Source organism: Bufo gargarizans, chromosome 10 (assembly GCF_014858855.1).
Source record: "Bufo gargarizans isolate SCDJY-AF-19 chromosome 10, ASM1485885v1, whole genome shotgun sequence".
In the NCBI taxonomy this organism is placed as follows: Eukaryota; Metazoa; Chordata; class Amphibia; order Anura; family Bufonidae; genus Bufo; species Bufo gargarizans.
The window spans coordinates 13089233-13106756 of NC_058089.1; the positions used below are offsets into that span (position 1 = coordinate 13089233).

Below are 17524 nucleotides of genomic sequence, written 5' to 3' on the forward strand. Positions count from 1 at the left end.
GATCCGGCTTTTTGGTCTGCGCATGTGCAGACCTTTAAAAATGCGGGAAAAAAATATATCAAATCCATTTTTCCGGGTGACACCGGAGAGACTGACCCAGAATATCAATGCATTGTCAGATGGATCCACATCCGTCTACAAATGATATCCGTTTGCATACGGATTTCTGGATCCGGCAGGCAGTTCCATTGCACAACACAAGTGTGAAAGTACCCTTACACTATAAGGCCTCATGCACACGACCGTTGTTGTGTTCCGTGTTCGTCGTTCTGTTTTCCGTGATTTTCTGCGGACCTATTGACTTTCAATGGGTCAGTGGAAAACTCTGATAATGCACTGTTTGTCTTCCGCGTCCGTAATCCGTTTTTCCAGTCCGTCAAAAAAAATAGGACCTGGGACACTTTTATCCTATGATTTGCATGGCAAACTTGACTTAGATTTTTTTTTTCACTTTCCTTCATGTCTGGTGATCCTCCAAAAATCAAGGAAGACACATGGAAACAAAAAAAACGGAAACGGATCACTGAACAACGGAACCCCGTTTTGCGGACTGTGAAAAAATACTGTCGGGTGCATGAGGCTTAGAAGTAAATAAATCTTCCAGTGACGCAATTCTTCCCCCCCCCCCCATTCCCAGAATCCACTGCTGAATGAAGTTAAAATCAAAGGGCCAGATTTATCACGACTCTGACGCTCACTCCACTTTCACATATGGCTAAAGTCAGTTTTGGCCAAGTCAGATTTATGATCGGCCCTTAAAAGACTGTAATAAATGTGGTTTGACGATAACAGTTTATCCGTCAGTAAGCAGCTTTACAAAAGTCGCACATCTTTACGAAAAGTCGCACGTTTTTATGAAAAAAGTCGCATATTCTATTAAAAAGTCTCATGAGATAAGCATGGTCGTCACTGGAGTGAAATTGCGACTTTTTTAAATAGTCCCAATAGTAAATCTGTCTAGAGATTCATTTACATAAGAAAACACACCCACTTTCAGAAAACTGGCGAGCATAGCGCAGAGCAGAAAAAATTTGGGCGCAGTTTTAGCGTTTGGGACTTTTTTGGGGACTTTTTCACTCCATTATTTATTCTGACCTGAGCTAATGAAAAATCTGGCCCAAAGACTGCATCATAACATAAGGAACGCAGGACAGGAGTGAGACTTGTGAGGATTGTCTACACCAGGGGAAACTACAACTCCCAGCATGCATACTTACTCTGCTCTTCTAAGAACTCACGTAGAAATGAATGGAGCATGCTGGGAATTGTAGTTTCACAACAGCTGGAGCGCCGAAGGTTGCTGATCCCTGGTCTACACTAATACATTGTAACAAAACCTTAGTTGTTGAAGCAGGACTTGTCAGGATGGGTGTTCAACCTTTGAATGTAAACTACTGCCCTGACAGCAAACAGAGATCTTGGAAATTGTGAGACAGTGAAACAAAGTCCTACAAAACTGCTGAATTTACAATGTAAGGCCTCTTGCACACAACCATTCAGTTTTTTGCGGTCCGCAAAATTGCGGATCCGCAAAACACTGAAGCCGCCCGTGTGCCTTCCGCAATTTGCAGAACTGAACGGACGGCCCATTGTAGAAATGTCTATTCTTGTCTGCAAAACAGACAAGAATAGGACATGTTATATTTTTTTTGCGGGGCCACGGAACGGAGCAAAGGATGCGGACAGCACACGGAGTGCTGTCCGCATCTTTTGCGGCCCCCATTGAAGTGAATGGGTCCGCACCGAGCTGCAAAAACTGCGGCTCGGATGCGGACCAGAACAGCGGTCGTGTGCATGAGGCCTAAGAGTAATGTACTTTGCTGTAAGACCATGTTGGCAAATCTGCACCACGGTCCCACACACCAAAAACCGCATTAAACTGCATGGGAAAAACAGCGGCAAACCGAGCGGGAAAAACTGTGTTAATTCAGAGGGGAAAACAGAAACGGAAGCAAATTAACAAATTTCACTGGATCCTAAAAACCGCACCGTCCCGAATACAAAGTGTGAATAGGATGTAAAGTGCAATTCACGCCAATGTATGAATAACGCTACAATGTGTCATCTACAATATTACACTGTGTAATGTCAGTGCATCTTCTGTAACATTGTAACAAACATCAGTGGCCCCAAAGTCTCCCTGTCCCTGGACTCCGCCCCCTGCGCCGGTAGTCATGTGATCCCAACACAAGGAGGACACGTTGCAGCCGCGTTTGTTATAATAATGTAACACGAGGGTGAATTTGCGCTGCGTCTCTGGGGGACGGTACCGTTCACCTCTCCGATCTCGTCATTTGTTTCTCCGCTCTATTAAAGCGAGGACCGTTCCATCCACGATGCCCATTAACTCAACGTTTTCCTGGTTTCGCTCTCGTTTAAGTAACCACTGGACGCGTTCACTTTCTTTAAGAATTTCTTGAGGGCGGCGGCTTCTCTCTGCAAGTCGCAGTGACGTATGGCGACTGTTTTCTGCAGAACTTTGATGACGTGCGCATTTCTGGACTCCTCGCCGCGGTTCACGACTTGCGCCCACTGAAGGGCTGCCGTGTCCTCCACCTTCTTAACGGACAGTTTCTTGACCCGTCCGGTGGCCATGACTCCTCAGGTCTCCTTCCCAAAGGTTCAGAGTGAAGAGAGAAGAAAGAGGGTCCAGTCTTATTTATGGGACCCTTCAAGCGTCTCCCTGGGAAGAGGGAAGCGAGTTAATAATTTACCATCTCCTTCTGCGCCGCTGATCACGCGCGGCCCCCGCTGTGTGCTCCTTTCATCTCCCCATGACGACTCATATGTTTCATTCTTTACTGTGAACCATAATATTAAAGTAGAAGCAGCGGCAGATCTGCGCAATTTCCATGACATATGTGATGTCACTGTAGTCATGATTACAGCAGGTTTGGCCTGATGTTGGGGGGCACAGGAGAGACCCCAGAGGCCTCTACAGTACAGAGGACACCAGGGGCACTATATGGCAGTATGACAGAAGCTACAACACTGCTCCGCACAGTCACTGGATGGCGCCATTATAACATCGGATCAGCACCCAGATCAAAGTCACACATTGGCTTTTGGTCTCCCCGCAGGGGGTCTACAGTGATGAATAAATAAATCGTAATCTCCGTATGATGGAAAGTTCTACAATTTATACCCACTGGAAGTAACCTTGTACATAGCTAGTTGCTTGTACAGCTGAGGGTTTGTTACAACTGTATCCAGTCTAGACCATGCTCTGTGAGCTAAACACAGCAGCTGCATGAATCTTTCTGGTTGGTTGTTTCGTCACAATGTATCAGTCCGGAGTGCAGGATGTGTAGCTCATACAGCATTGTCTACTCTGGATACATTTGTTACCACTTGGACCCCTGCAGTTTATGTGCATAAGGGCTCGTTCACACGACCGTTCCGTTTTTTTTGCAATCCGCAAATGGCAGATCCGCAAAAAACGGAAGCCGCCCGTGTGCCTGCAATTTGCGGAACAGAACAGGAGGCCTATTAAAGAAATGGCTATTCCTGTCCGCAAAACAGCCAAGAATAGGACAGGACTCGTAATTTTGGCGGACCACGGAACGGAGCAACAGATGCGGACAGCACACAGAGTGCTGTCCGCATCTTTTGCGGACCCGTTAAAATGAATGGTTCCGTATGCGGACCGAATGCAGAAAACGGTCCGTATGCGGAACACAAAATACGTTCGTGAGAACGAGCCTTAAGGGTGCATTCACATCACCGTTTTGCTTTCCGTTCTTCTGATCCCTCAGAAGAAGGCCTCCTGCACACGAACATTTTTTTTTTTTCCGTTTCCGTTCCGGTTTTTGAGTTCCTTATATGGACCGTATACGGAACCATTCATTTTAATAGATCCGCAAAAAAAAAAAATGGAAGGTACTCCCATATGCCTTTTGTTTACGTATTTCCGTTCCGTTCAAACATAGAACATGTCCTATTATTGTCCACATAACGGACAAGGATAGGACTGTTCTATTAGGGGCCAGATGTTCAGTTCTGCAAAAAACAGAATGCACACGGATGTCATCCGTATTTTTTGCGGACCGCAAAATACTGAAAAAGCCATACGGTCGTGTGAAGGAGGCCGAAGAGAGAAATAAAAAAACTGGATCCTGTTGCATCAGTTGTCATCCGTTTGAGCCATTTCTGTCTGAGATCAGTTTTTTAGATGGGAAAAAAAGTCCTGTGTGCAGTACTTTGGTTTCTGTCTACAAAACGGATCTCAGACGGAAATGGCTCACACGGATGACAACTGATGCAACAGGATCCGTTTTTTTTACAGGATGCTGTTTTATTCTCTCTCTTCTTCTGATGGATCAGAAGAACAGAAAGCTAAACGGTGATGTGAATGCGCCCTTATATATACAGTCTGCGGGCAGAAGCTGAGGACCTGTATCATGTATACGGTATATACTGTGAGTAGGTGGCGCTGGGGGTGTATATACAGATGGACCCCGTTTTGTCCCCCTCTGCGCTCCCCTCTCTCTGTCCCCCTCCGCGCTCCCCTCTCTCTGTCCCCCTCCGCGCTCCCCTCTCTCTGTCCCCCTCCGCGCACCCCTCTCTCTGTCCCCTTTCGCGCACCCCTCTCTCTGTCCCCCTCCGCGCACCCCTCTCTCTGTCCCCCTCCGCGCTCCCCTCTCTCTGTCCCACTCCGCGCTCCCCTCTCTCTGTCCCACTCCGCGCACCCCTCTCTCTGTCCCACTCCGCGCTCCCCTCTCTCTGTCCCACTCCGCGCACCCCTCTCTCTGTCCCCCTCCGCGCTCCCCTCTCTCTGTCCCACTCCGCGCACCCCTCTCTCTGTCCCCTTTCGCGCACCCCTCTCTCTGTCCCCCTCCGCGCACCCCCTCTCTCTGTCCCCCTCCGCGCTCCCCTCTCTCTGTCCCACTCCGCGCACCCCTCTCTCTGTCCCCCTCCGCGCACCCCTCTCTCTGTCCCCCTCCGCGCTCCCCTCTCTCTGTCCCCCTCCGTGCTCCCTTCTCTCTGTCCCCCTCCGCGCACCCCCCTCTCTGTCCCCCTCCGCGCACCCCTCTCTCTGTCCCCCTCCGTGCTCCCTTCTCTCTGTCCCCCTCCGCGCTCCCCTCTCTCTGTCCCCCTCCGCGCTCCCTTCTCTCTGTCCCCCTCCGCGCTCCCCTCTCTCTGTCCCCCTCCGCGCTCCCTTCTCTCTGTCCCCCTCCGCGCTCCCTTCTCTCTGTCCCCCTCCGCGCTCCCTTAACTCTCTGTCCCCCTCCGCGCACCCCCTCTCTGTCCCCCTCCGCGCACCCCTCTCTCTGTCCCCCTCCGCGCACCCCTCTCTCTGTCCCCCTCCGCGCACCCCTCTCTCTGCCCCCCTCCGTGCTCCCCTCTCTCTGTCCCCCTCCCGCGCACCCCCTCTCTCTGCCCCCCTCCGCGCACCCCTCTCTCTGTCCCCCTCCGCGCACCCCTCTCTCTGTCCCCCTCCCGCGCACCCCTCTCTCTGTCCCCCTCCGCGCACCCCTCTCTCTGTCCCCCTCCGTGCACCCCTCTCTCTGTCCCCCTCCGCGCTCCCTTCTCTCTGTCCCCCTCCGCGCTCCCTTCTCTCTGTCCCCTCCGCGCTCCCTTCTCTCTGTCCCCCTCCGCGCTCCCTTCTCTCTGTCCCCCTCCGCGCTCCCTTCTCTCTGTCCCCCTCCGCGCTCCCTTCTCTCTGTCCCCCTCCGCGCTCCCTTCTCTCTGTCCCCCTCCGCGCTCCCTTCTCTCTGTCCCCCTCCGCGCTCCCTTCTCTCTGTCCCCCTCCGCGCTCCCTTCTCTCTGTCCCGCTTCCGCGCTCCCTTCTCTCTGTCCCCCTCCGCGCTCCCTTCTCTCTGTCCCCTCCGCGCTCCCTTCTCTCTGTCCCCCTTCCGCGCACCCCCCTCTCTGTCCCCCTCCGCGCACCCCTCTCTCTGTCCCCCTCCGCGCACCCCTCTCTCTGTCCCCCTCCGCGCTCCCTTCTCTCTGTCCCCCTCCCGCGCTCCCTTCTCTCTGTCCCCCTCCGCGCTCCCTTCTCTCTGTCCCCCTCCGCGCTCCCTTCTCTCTGTCCCCCTCCGCGCTCCCTTCTCTCTGTCCCCCTCCGCGCACCCCCCCTCTCTGTCCCCCTCCGCGCACCCCTCTCTCTGTCCCCCTCCGCGCACCCCTCTCTCTGTCCCCCTCCGCGCACCCCTCTCTCTGTCCCCCTCCGCGCACCCCTCTCTCTGTCCCCCTCCGCGCACCCCTCTCTCTGCCCCCCTCCGCGCTCCCCTCTCTCTGTCCTCCGCCAGACTCCACTGCTCCCCAAACTGTGGAGGTGATCGCTGCATGTAATAGCAGCGGTCTCCTCCACTAGCGGACAGGTGATTGCCGGGAAGGATAATCCTGACAAATCGCATGCAGAATCTGCAGGTGTAATATAAGCTTTAGACAGTGACACTTTATCATCAGAATCTCTCAGTAGTGCAGCCTCGGACCAGGAGCGTCAACCAATCAGATCTCAGACTAGAAGGCAGTGATCAGGTCATACTTGATGTTTCATATTAAAGTTTCACTTTAATTGTAAAAGTTCGTCTTTCATATATTATTTCTGCTGTATAGAAACGTCCGACAATCAAATCTCAGTTTACAAAAGAGGAAACGAGCCAAAAAAAACTATATATATATAATACGGCGTCAACACAATGTCCAATATAAAAAGGAAGCTCTTAAAGCTGCAGGATACTGAATCCCCTGTACTGGATGTCCCAGGATTTGACTGGCACTTTAAGAGGATTGTGGCGGCGGCCGCACCGGGTGTGGGACGGGCAGATATCATTACCTTCCTCTATACAAAGCTCTCCTCCATATTAGAACACAAGAGAAACGAGTCTACAAGCCGCGGCCTGACCAACTGCTGAAGATCGGAGTCCTCAAATCCTTCCGGAAAAACAATCGCCAATCTGCGGAGCGCAGCCTGGAAAACATGGATGACAAAGGGTTAAAAAGAGACTGTGACAATAACAACGCTATCTGCTCATTTCCATCAACCATTTCCAGACACTCCTCTCATAACGATCCAGAGACATTACATCACATGTGACTGATATCAGCCGCTCCTCTTATAACGTTCCAGCGCTGATATAACCTCCAGAGATATTACATCCTATGTGACTGATATCAGCCGCTCCTCTTATAACGCTCCAGCGCTGATATAACCTCCAGAGACATTACATCACATGTGACTGATATCAGCCGCTCCTCTTATAACGCTCCAGCACTGATATAACCTCCAGGGACATTACATCACATGTGACTGATATCAGCCGCTCCTCTTATAACGTTCCAGCACTGATATAACCTCCAGAGACATTACATCATATGTGACTGATATCAGCCGCTCCTCTTATAACGTTCCAGCACTGATATAACCTCCAGAGACATTACATCATATGTGACTGATATCAGCCGCTCCTCTTATAACGTTCCAGCGCTGATATAACCTCCAGAGACATTACATCACATGTGACTGATATCAGCCGCTCCTCCTTATAACGCTCCAATACTGATATAACCTCCAGAGACATTACATCACATGTGACTGATATCAGCCGCTCCTCTTATAACACTCCAGCGCTGATATAACCTCCAGAGACATTACATCCTATGTGACAGATATCAGCTGCTCCTCTTATAACGCTCCAGCTCTGATATAACCTCCAGAAACATTACATCACATGTGACTGATATCAGCCGCTCCTCTTATAACGCTCCAGCGCTGATATAACCTCCAGAGACATTACATTACATGTGACTGATATCAGCCGCTCCTCTTATAACGCTCCAGTGCTGATATAATCTCCAGAGACATTACATCACATGTGACTGATATCAGCCGCTCCTCCTATAACGCTCCAGCGCTGATATAACCTCCAGACATTACATCACATGTGACTGATATCAGCCGCTCCTCTTATAACGCTCCAGCGTTGATATAACCTCCAGACATTACATCACATGTGACTGATATCAGCCGCTCCTCTTATAACGCTCCAGTGCTGATATAATCTCCAGAGACATTACATCACATGTGACTGATATCAGCCGCTCCTCCTATAACGCTCCAGCGCTGATATAACCTCCAGACATTACATCACATGTGACTGATATCAGCCGCTCCTCTTATAACGCTCCAGTACTGATATAACCTCCAGAGACATTACATCATATGTGACTGATATCAGCTGCTCCTCTTATAACGCTCCAGCTCTGATATAACCTCCAGAGACATTACATCACATGTGACTGATATCAGCCGCTCCTCTTATAACGCTCCAGCGCTGATATAATCTCCAGAGACATTACATCACATGTGACTGATATCAGCCGCTCCTCCTATAACGCTCCAGCGCTGATATAACCTCCAGACATTACATCACATGTGACTGATATCAGCCGCTCCTCTTATAACACTCCAGTACTGATATAACCTCCAGAGACATTACATCATATGTGACTGATATCAGCTGCTCCTCTTATAACGCTCCAGCTCTGATATAACCTCCAGAGACATTACATCACATGTGACTGATATCAGCCGCTCCTCTTATAACGCTCCAGTACTGATATAACCTCCAGAGACATTACATCACATGTGACTGATATCAGCCGCTCCTCTTATAACGTTCCAGCGCTGATATAACCTCCAGGGACATTACATCACATGTGACTGATATCAGCCGCTCCTCTTATAACGCTCCAGCGCTGATATAACCTCCAGACATTACATCCCATGTGACTGATATCAGCCGCTCCTCTTATAACGTTCCAGCGCTGATATAACCTCCAGGGACATTACATCACATGTGACTGATATCAGCCGCTCCTCTTATAACGCTCCAGCGCTGATATAACCTCCAGACATTACATCACATGTGACTGATATCAGCCGCTCCTCTTATAACGCTCCAGCACTGATATAACGTCCAGAGACATTACATCACATGTGACTAATATCAGCCGCTCCTCTTATAACGCTCCAGTACTGATATAACCTCCAGAGACATTACATCATATGTGACTGATATCAGCCGCTCCTCTTATAACGCTCCAGCGCTGATATAACCTCCAGGGACATTACATCACATGTGACTGATATCAGCCGCTCCTCTTATAACGCTCCAGCGCTGATATAACCTCCAGACATTACATCACATGTGACTGATATCAGCCGCTCCTCTTATAACGCTCCAGCACTGATATAACCTCCAGAGACATTACATACATGTGACTGATATCAGCCGCTCCTCTTATAACGCTCCAGCGCTGATATAACCTCCAGACATTACATCACATGTGACTGATATCAGCCGCTCCTCTTATAACGCTCCAGTACTGATATAACCTCCAGAGACATTACATCACATGTGACTGATATCGGCCGCTCCTCTTATAACGCTCCAGCACTGATATAACCTCCAGAGACATTACATCACATGTGACTGATATCAGCCGCTCCTCTTATAACGCTCCAGCGCTGATATAACCTCCAGAGACATTACATTACATGTGACTGATATCAGCCGCTCCTCTTATAATGCTCCAGCGCTGATATAACCTCCAGACATTACATCACATGTGACTGATATCAGCCGCTCCTCTTATAACGCTCCAGCACTGATATAACCTCCAGAGATATTACATCACATGTGACTGATATCAGCCACTTCTCTTATAACGCTCCAGCGCTGATATAACCTCCAGACATTACATCACATGTGACTGATATCAGCCGCTCCTCTTATAACGCTCCAGCGCTGATATAACCTCCAGAGACATTACATCACATGTGACTGATATCAGCCGCTCCTCTTATAACGCTCCAGCACTGATATAACCTCCAGACATTACATCATATGTGACTGATATCAGCCGCTCCTCTTATAACGCTCCAGCGCTGATATAACCTCCAGAGACATTACATCCTATGTGACTGATATCAGCCGCTCCTCTTATAACGCTCCAGCGCTGATATAACCTCCAGAGACATTACATTACATGTGACTGATATCAGCCGCTCCTCTTATAACGCTCCAGTGCTGATATAATCTCCAGAGACATTACATCACATGTGACTGATATCAGCCACTCCTCTACAAATATGAACTTACCAGACAGGCTACGAGTACGGCGTCACTGCTGAACCTCTCCTCTGGGTGGCGGCAGAGAGCAATAAGACGCGTGATACCTGTCAGGTAAAATGAAGGTGCTGATATGTTATTCATACAGTCATATCATCTACAGGTACAGTCAGAGTTTTGGAGCCTTCTATTTGTCATTTTGTGTTCTTCTCTCCTTTTCCTGCTATTTCTCCAGATCTTTCCACAGTTTCAGTCACTTCTCCACCTTCGACTTCACTTAACATAATTAGAACTGGAGCTCTGGATGTGATTGGAGTAGAATATATCACCAGGAGGGTAGCTATAGTGGAAGCAGGGAGGAGGCTGCTATGGGCGGACAGTATTATACAATGACTATATATACAGCGACATGACACACAGTATATACATGTAGGAAACGGATGGCGGGCCTGGTCTAAGAGAGCCATCCTGACTAGTCGCAGGAGTAAGGGGTTCTGATTGGGGGGGGGATTACAAATTTTTGTGTGTCCCCCTCCAGACTCCTCTGAGTTCTCTGTCCCCTTCCAGATTCTTCTGTCCTCCTCCAGACTACTCTGCCAATCCCCCCCCCCCCCCCCCCTCCTCCTGGGCGATTCCTCTGTCCCCTCCAGACGTCTCCGTCCTCTGCCCCCTCCAGACTCCTCTGTCCCCTCCAGACGTCTCCGTCCTCTGCAGACTCCTCTGACCCCCTCCAGACTTCTACCTCCTCTGATGACTCCTCTGACCCCCTCCAGACTCCTCTGTCCCCCTCCAGACTTCTCCGTCCTCTGCAGACTCCTCTGTCCCCCTCCAGACTCCTCTGTCCCCCTCCAGACTTCTCTGTCCCCCTCCAGACTCCTCTGTCCCCCTCCAGACTCCTCTGTCCCCCTCCAGACTCCTCTGTCCCCTCCAGACTTCTCCGTCCTCTGCAGACTCCTCTGACCCCCTCCAGACTCCTCTGTCCCCCTCCAGACTCCTCTGTCCCCCTCCAGACTTCTCCGTCCTCTGCAGACTCCTCTGTCCCCCTCCAGACTCCTCTGTCCCCCTCCAGACTTCTCCGTCCTCTGCAGACTCCTCTGTCCCCCTCCAGACTCCTCTGTCCCCCTCCAGACTCCTCTGTCCCCTCCAGACTTCTCCGTCCTCTGCAGACTCCTCTGACCCCCTCCAGACTCCTCTGTCCCCCTCCAGACTCCTCTGTCCCCCTCCAGACTTCTCCGTCCTCTGCAGACTCCTCTGTCCCCCTCCAGACTCTTCTGAGTTCTCTGTCCCCCTCCAGGCTCCTCTGACCCCCTCCAGACTCCTCTGTCCCCCTCCAGACTCCTCTGAGTTCTCTGTCCCCCTCCAGACTCCTCTGTCCCCCTCCAGACTCCTCTGTCCCCCTCCAGACTCCTCTGAGTTCTCTGTCCCCCTCCAGACTCTTCTGAGTTCTCTGTCCCCCTCCAGGCTCCTCTGACCCCCTCCAGACTTCTCTGACCCCCTCCAGACTCCTCTGAGTTCTCAGTCCCCCTCCAGACTCCTCTGTCCCCCTCCAGACTCCTCTGTCCCCCTCCAGACTCCTCTGTCCCCCTTCAGACTCCTCTGTCCCCTCCAGACTCCTCTGTCCCCCTCCAGACTCCTCTGTCCCCCTCCAGACTCCTCTGTCCCCCTCCAGACTCCTCTGTCCCCCTTCAGACTCCTCTGTCCCCCTCCAGACTCCTGAGCTTCTTCCAGACCCTCCTGTTGGGTCAGTGTCTGTACAGGTGACATTCTGCTGCAGTGCACGGTGGGAGATGTAGTGTGGAAGTCATGTGCAGTAGTCATATGTAGGCATCTCCTGCAGTGCCATGTAGCAGAGTGCAGTACATTCGGGGGGTAGTGTCGGCACTGACTGTCTCTGTATAACACTTCAGTCGTGGACGTACAGTCGTGCTTTATGGCAGATTGTGCGATGTCAGGATCCCGGCAGAGTCGTGCGATTGTGACGGCTGATTTCTGTAGAACCCGTTCACAGGCAGAGACCTCGGCGGCGCTCCCGGTGAGGGTCTTCTCTGTCAGCATGCTGACGAGGGTCACCACCCCTGTGTGTGAGGAGAAGCGGCATCATTACAACGGAGATCAGCGTCATATTCAGCATTAAGGGTGGGTTCACATAAATTTTTATGCCTCCATTTGACGTATTCATTAGCAGTGATGGCCAGTTCGCCAGCGAACACATGCGGGCTGCCATCTTAACTCACAAGTCCGGAGATGCACAGGTAAGCCCTTACCTTCGCCTGCGCCGGGAGCCGGTATGAAACAAATGCGGTCACCGGGAGCAGGCAATTCCGAGAACAGCCACCGGGGGCCTTCATCGGGCTGTTCTCAGAACTGCCTGCTCCCGTGACTGCATTTGTTTCAGACCGGCTCCCGGCGCAGGCGAAGGTAAGGGCTTACCTGTGCATCGCCGGACTTGTGAGTTAAGATGGCAGCCCGCATGTGTTCGCTGGCGAACTGGCCATCACTGTTCATTAGTACTGTATGTACACAGTGACTGCACTGGCAGAACAGTGAGTGCAGCTCTGGAGTATAATACAGGATGTAACTCAGGATCAGTACAGGATAAGTAATGTATGTACACAGTGACTGCACCAGCAGAATAGTAAGTGCAGCTCTGGAGTATAATACAGGATGTAACTCAGGATCAGTCCAGGATAAGTAATGTATGTACACAGTGACTGCACTGGCAGAACAGTGAGTGCAGCTCTGGAGTATAATACAGGATGTAACTCAGGATCAGTACAGGATCAGTAATGTATGTACACAGTGACTGCACCAGCAGAATAGTGAGTGCAGCTCTGGGGTATAATACAGGATGTAACTCAGGATCAGTACAGGATAAGTAATGTATGTACACAGTGACTGCACCAGCAGAATAGTGAGTGCAGCTCTGGGGTATAATACAGGATGTAACTCAGGATCAGTATAGGATAAGTAATGTATGTACACAGTGACTGCACCAGCAGAATAGTGAGTACAGCTCTGGGGTATAATACAGGATGTAACTCAGGATCAGTATAGGATAAGTAATGTATGTACACAGTGACTGCACCAGCAGAATAGTGAGTGCAGCTCTGGGGTATACTACAGGATGTAACTCAGGATCAGTATAGGATAAGTAATGTATGTACATAGTGACTGCACCAGCAGAATAGTGAGTGCAGCTCTGGAGTATAATACAGGATGTAACTCAGGATCTGTACAGGATAAGTAATGTATGTACACAGTGACTGCACCAGCAGAATAGTGAGTGCAGCTCTGGAGTATAATACAGGATGTAACTCAGGATCAGTACAGGATGAGTAATGTAATGTACACAGTGACTGCACCAGCAGAATAGTGAGTGCAGCTCTGGAGTATAATACAGGATGTAACTCAGGATCAGTACAGGATAGTAATGTATGTACACAGTGACTGCACCAGCAGAATAGTGAGTGCAGCTCTGGAGTATAATACAGGATGTAACTCAGGATCAGTATAGGATAAGTAATGTATGTACACAGTGACTGCACCAGCAGAATAGTGAGTGCAGCTCTGGGGTATACTACAGGATGTAACTCAGGATCAGTATAGGATAAGTAATGTATGTACACAGTGACTGCACCAGCAGAATAGTGAGTGCAGCTCTGGAGTATAATACAGGATGTAACTCAGGATCTAGTACAGGATAAGTAATGTATGTACACAGTGACTGCACCAGCAGAATAGTGAGTGCAGCTCTGGAGTATAATACAGGATGTAACTCAGGATCAGTACAGGATAAGTAATGTATGTACACAGTGACTGCACCAGCAGAATAGTGAGTGCAGCTCTGGAGTATAATACAGGATGTAACTCAGGATCAGTACAGGATAAGTAATGTATGTACACAGTGACTGCACCAGCAGAATAGTGAGTGCAGCTCTGGAGTATAATACAGGATGTAACTCAGGATCAGTACAGGATAAGTAATGTATGTACACAGTGACTGCACCAGCAGAATAGTGAGTGCAGCTCTGGAGTATAATACAGGATGTAACTCAGGATCAGTACAGGATAAGTAATGTATGTACACAGTGACTGCACCAGCAGAATAGTGAGTGCAGCTCTGGAGTATAATACAGGATGTAACTCAGGATCAGTACAGGATAAGTAATGTATGTACACAGTGACTGCACCAGCAGAATAGTGAGTGCAGCTCTGGAGTATAATACAGGATGTAACTCAGGATCAGTACAGGATAAGTAATGTATGTACACAGTGACTGCACCAGCAGAATAGTGAGTGCAGCTCTGGAGTATAATACAGGATGTAACTCAGGATCAGTACAGGATAAGTAATGTATGTACACAGTGACTGCACCAGCAGAATAGTGAGTGCAGCTCTGGAGTATAATACAGGATGTAACTCAGGATCAGTACAGGATAAGTAATGTATGTACACAGTGACTGCACCAGCAGAATAGTGAGTGCAGCTCTGGAGTATAATACAGGATGTAACTCAGGATCAGTATAGGATAAGTAATGTATAGTACATAGTGACTGCACCAGCAGAATAGTGAGTGCAGCTCTGGAGTATAATACAGGATGTAACTCAGCATCATGTACAGGATAGTAATGTATGTACACAGTGACTGCACCAGCAGAATAGTGAGTGCAGCTCTGGAGTATAATACAGGATGTAACTCAGGATCAGTACAGGATAAGTAATGTATGTACACAAGTGACTGCACCAGCAGAATATGAGTGCAGCTCTGGGTATAATACAGGATGTACTCAGGATCAGTACAGGATAAGTAATGTATGTACACAGTAACTGCACCAGCAGAATAGTGAGTGCAGCTCTGGAGTATAATACAGCATGTAACTCAGGATCAGTGCAGGATAAGTAATGTATGTACACAGTGACTGCACCAGCAGAATAGTGAGTACAGCTCTGGGGTATACTACAGGATGTAACTCAGGATCAGTATAGGATAAGTAATGTGTATACATAGTGACTGCACCAGCAGAATAGTGAGTGCAGCTCTGGAGTATAATACAGGATGTAACTCAGCATCTGTACAGGATAAGTAATGTATGTACACAGTGACTGCACCAGCAGAATAGTGAGTGCAGCTCTGGAGTATAATACAGGATGTAACTCAGGATCAGTACAGGATAAGTAATGTATGTACACAGTGACTGCACCAGCAGAATAGTGAGTGCAGCTCTGGAGTATAATACAGGATGTAACTCAGGATCAGTACAGGATAAGTAATGTATGTACACAGTAACTGCACCAGCAGAATAGTGAGTGCAGCTCTGGAGTATAATACAGCATGTAACTCAGGATCAGTGCAGGATAAGTAATGTATGTACACAGTGACTGCACCAGCAGAATAGTGAGTACAGCTCTGGGGTATACTACAGGATGTAACTCAGGATCAGTATAGGATAAGTAATGTATATACATAGTGACTGCACCAGCAGAATAGTGAGTGCAGCTCTGGAGTATAATACAGGATGTAACTCAGGCATCTGTACAGGATAAGTAATGTATGTACACAGTGACTGCACCAGCAGAATAGTGAGTGCAGCTCTGGAGTATAATACAGGATGTAACTCAGGATCAGTACAGGATAAGTAATGTATGTACACAGTGACTGCACCAGCAGAATAGTGAGTGCAGCTCTGGAGTATAATACAGGATGTAATTCAGATCAGTACAGGATGAGTAATGTATGTACACAGTGACTGCACCAGCAGAATAGTGAGTGCAGCTCTGGAGTATAATACAGGATGTAACTCAGGATCAGTACAGGATAAGTAATGTATGTACACAGTGACTGCACCAGCAGAATAGTGAGCTGCAGCTCTGGAGTATAATACAGGATGTAACTCAGGATCAGTACAGGATAAGTAATGTATGTACACAGTGACTGCACCAGCAGAATAGTGAGTGCAGCTCTGGAGTATAATACAGGATGTAACTCAGGATCAGTACAGGATAAGTAATGTATGTACACAGTGACTGCACCAGCAGAATAGTGAGTGCAGCTCTGGAGTATAATACAGGATGTAACTCAGGATCAGTACAGGATAAGTAATGTATGTACACAGTGACTGCCACCAGCAGAATAGTGAGTGCAGCTCTGGAGTATAATACAGGATGTAACTCAGGATCAGTACAGGATAAGTAATGTATGTACACAGTGACTCCACCAGCAGAATAGTGAGTGCAGCTCTGGAGTATACTACAGGATGTAACTCAGGATCAGTACAGGATAAGTAATGTATGTACACAGTGACTGCACCAGCAGAATAGTGAGTGCAGCTCTGGAGTATAATACAGGATGTAACTCAGGATCAGTACAGGATAAGTAATGTATGTACACAGTGACTGCACCAGCAGAATAGTGAATGCAGCTCTGGAGTATAATACAGGATGTAACTCAGGATCAGTACAGGATAAGTAATGTATGTACACAGTGACTGCACCAGCAGAATAGTGAGTGCAGCTCTGGAGTATAATACAGGATGTAACTCAGGATCAGTACAGGATAAGTAATGTATGTACACAGTGACTCCACCAGCAGAATAGTGAGTGCAGCTCTGGAGTATAATACAGGATGTAACTCAGGATCAGTACAGGATAAGTAATGTATGTACACAGTGACTCCACCAGCAGAATAGTGAGTGCAGCTCTGGAGTATAATACAGGATGTAACTCAGGATCAGTACAGGATAAGTAATGTATGTACACAGTGACTCCACCAGCAGAATAGTGAGTGCAGCTCTGGAGTATAATACAGGATGTAACTCAGGATCAGTACAGGATAAGTAATGTATGTACACAGTGACTGCCACCAGCAGAATAGTGAGTGCAGCTCTGGAGTATAATACAGGATGTAACTCAGGATCAGGACAGGATAAGTAATGTATGTACACAGTGACTCCACCAGCAGAATAGTGAGTGCAGCTCTGGAGTATACTACAGGATGTAACTCAGGATCAGTACAGGATGAGTAATGTATGTACACAGTGACTGCACCAGCAGAATAGTGAGTGCAGCTCTGGAGTATAATACAGGATGTAACTCAGGATCAGTACAGGATAAGTAATGTATGTACACAGTGACTCCACCAGCAGAATAGTGAGTGCAGCTCTGGAGTATAATACAGGATGTAACTCAGGATCAGTACAGGATAAGTAATGTATGTACACAGTGACTCCACCAGCAGAATAGTGAGTGCAGCTCTGGAGTATACTACAGGATGTAACTCAGGATCAGTACAGGATAAGTAATGTATGTACACAGTGACTGCACCAGCAGAATAGTGAGTGCAGCTCTGGAGTATAATACAGGATGTAATTCAGGATCAGTACAGGATAAGTAATGTATGTACACAGTGACTGCACCAGCAGAATAGTGAGTGCAGCTCTGGAGTATAA

At 48.7% G+C, this 17524-nt stretch overlaps 1 protein-coding gene across 1 annotated transcript in view; it reads right to left on the reverse strand.

Annotated features, from left to right (window-relative positions):
- Window positions 1-6638: 6638 nt before the first annotated feature.
- INSC (INSC spindle orientation adaptor protein) overlaps window positions 6639-17524 on the reverse strand; it is a 120271-nt gene continuing 109385 nt past the window's right edge. The window contains exons 10-12 of the mRNA XM_044270772.1: window positions 11999-12154; window positions 10110-10186; window positions 6639-6916 (exon numbers count right to left, since the gene is read on the reverse strand). Coding sequence (XP_044126707.1) covers window positions 6788-6916; window positions 10110-10186; window positions 11999-12154 — 362 coding nt within the window. The 3' untranslated portion in view covers window positions 6639-6787. The remainder of the gene's footprint in view (window positions 6917-10109; window positions 10187-11998; window positions 12155-17524) is intronic.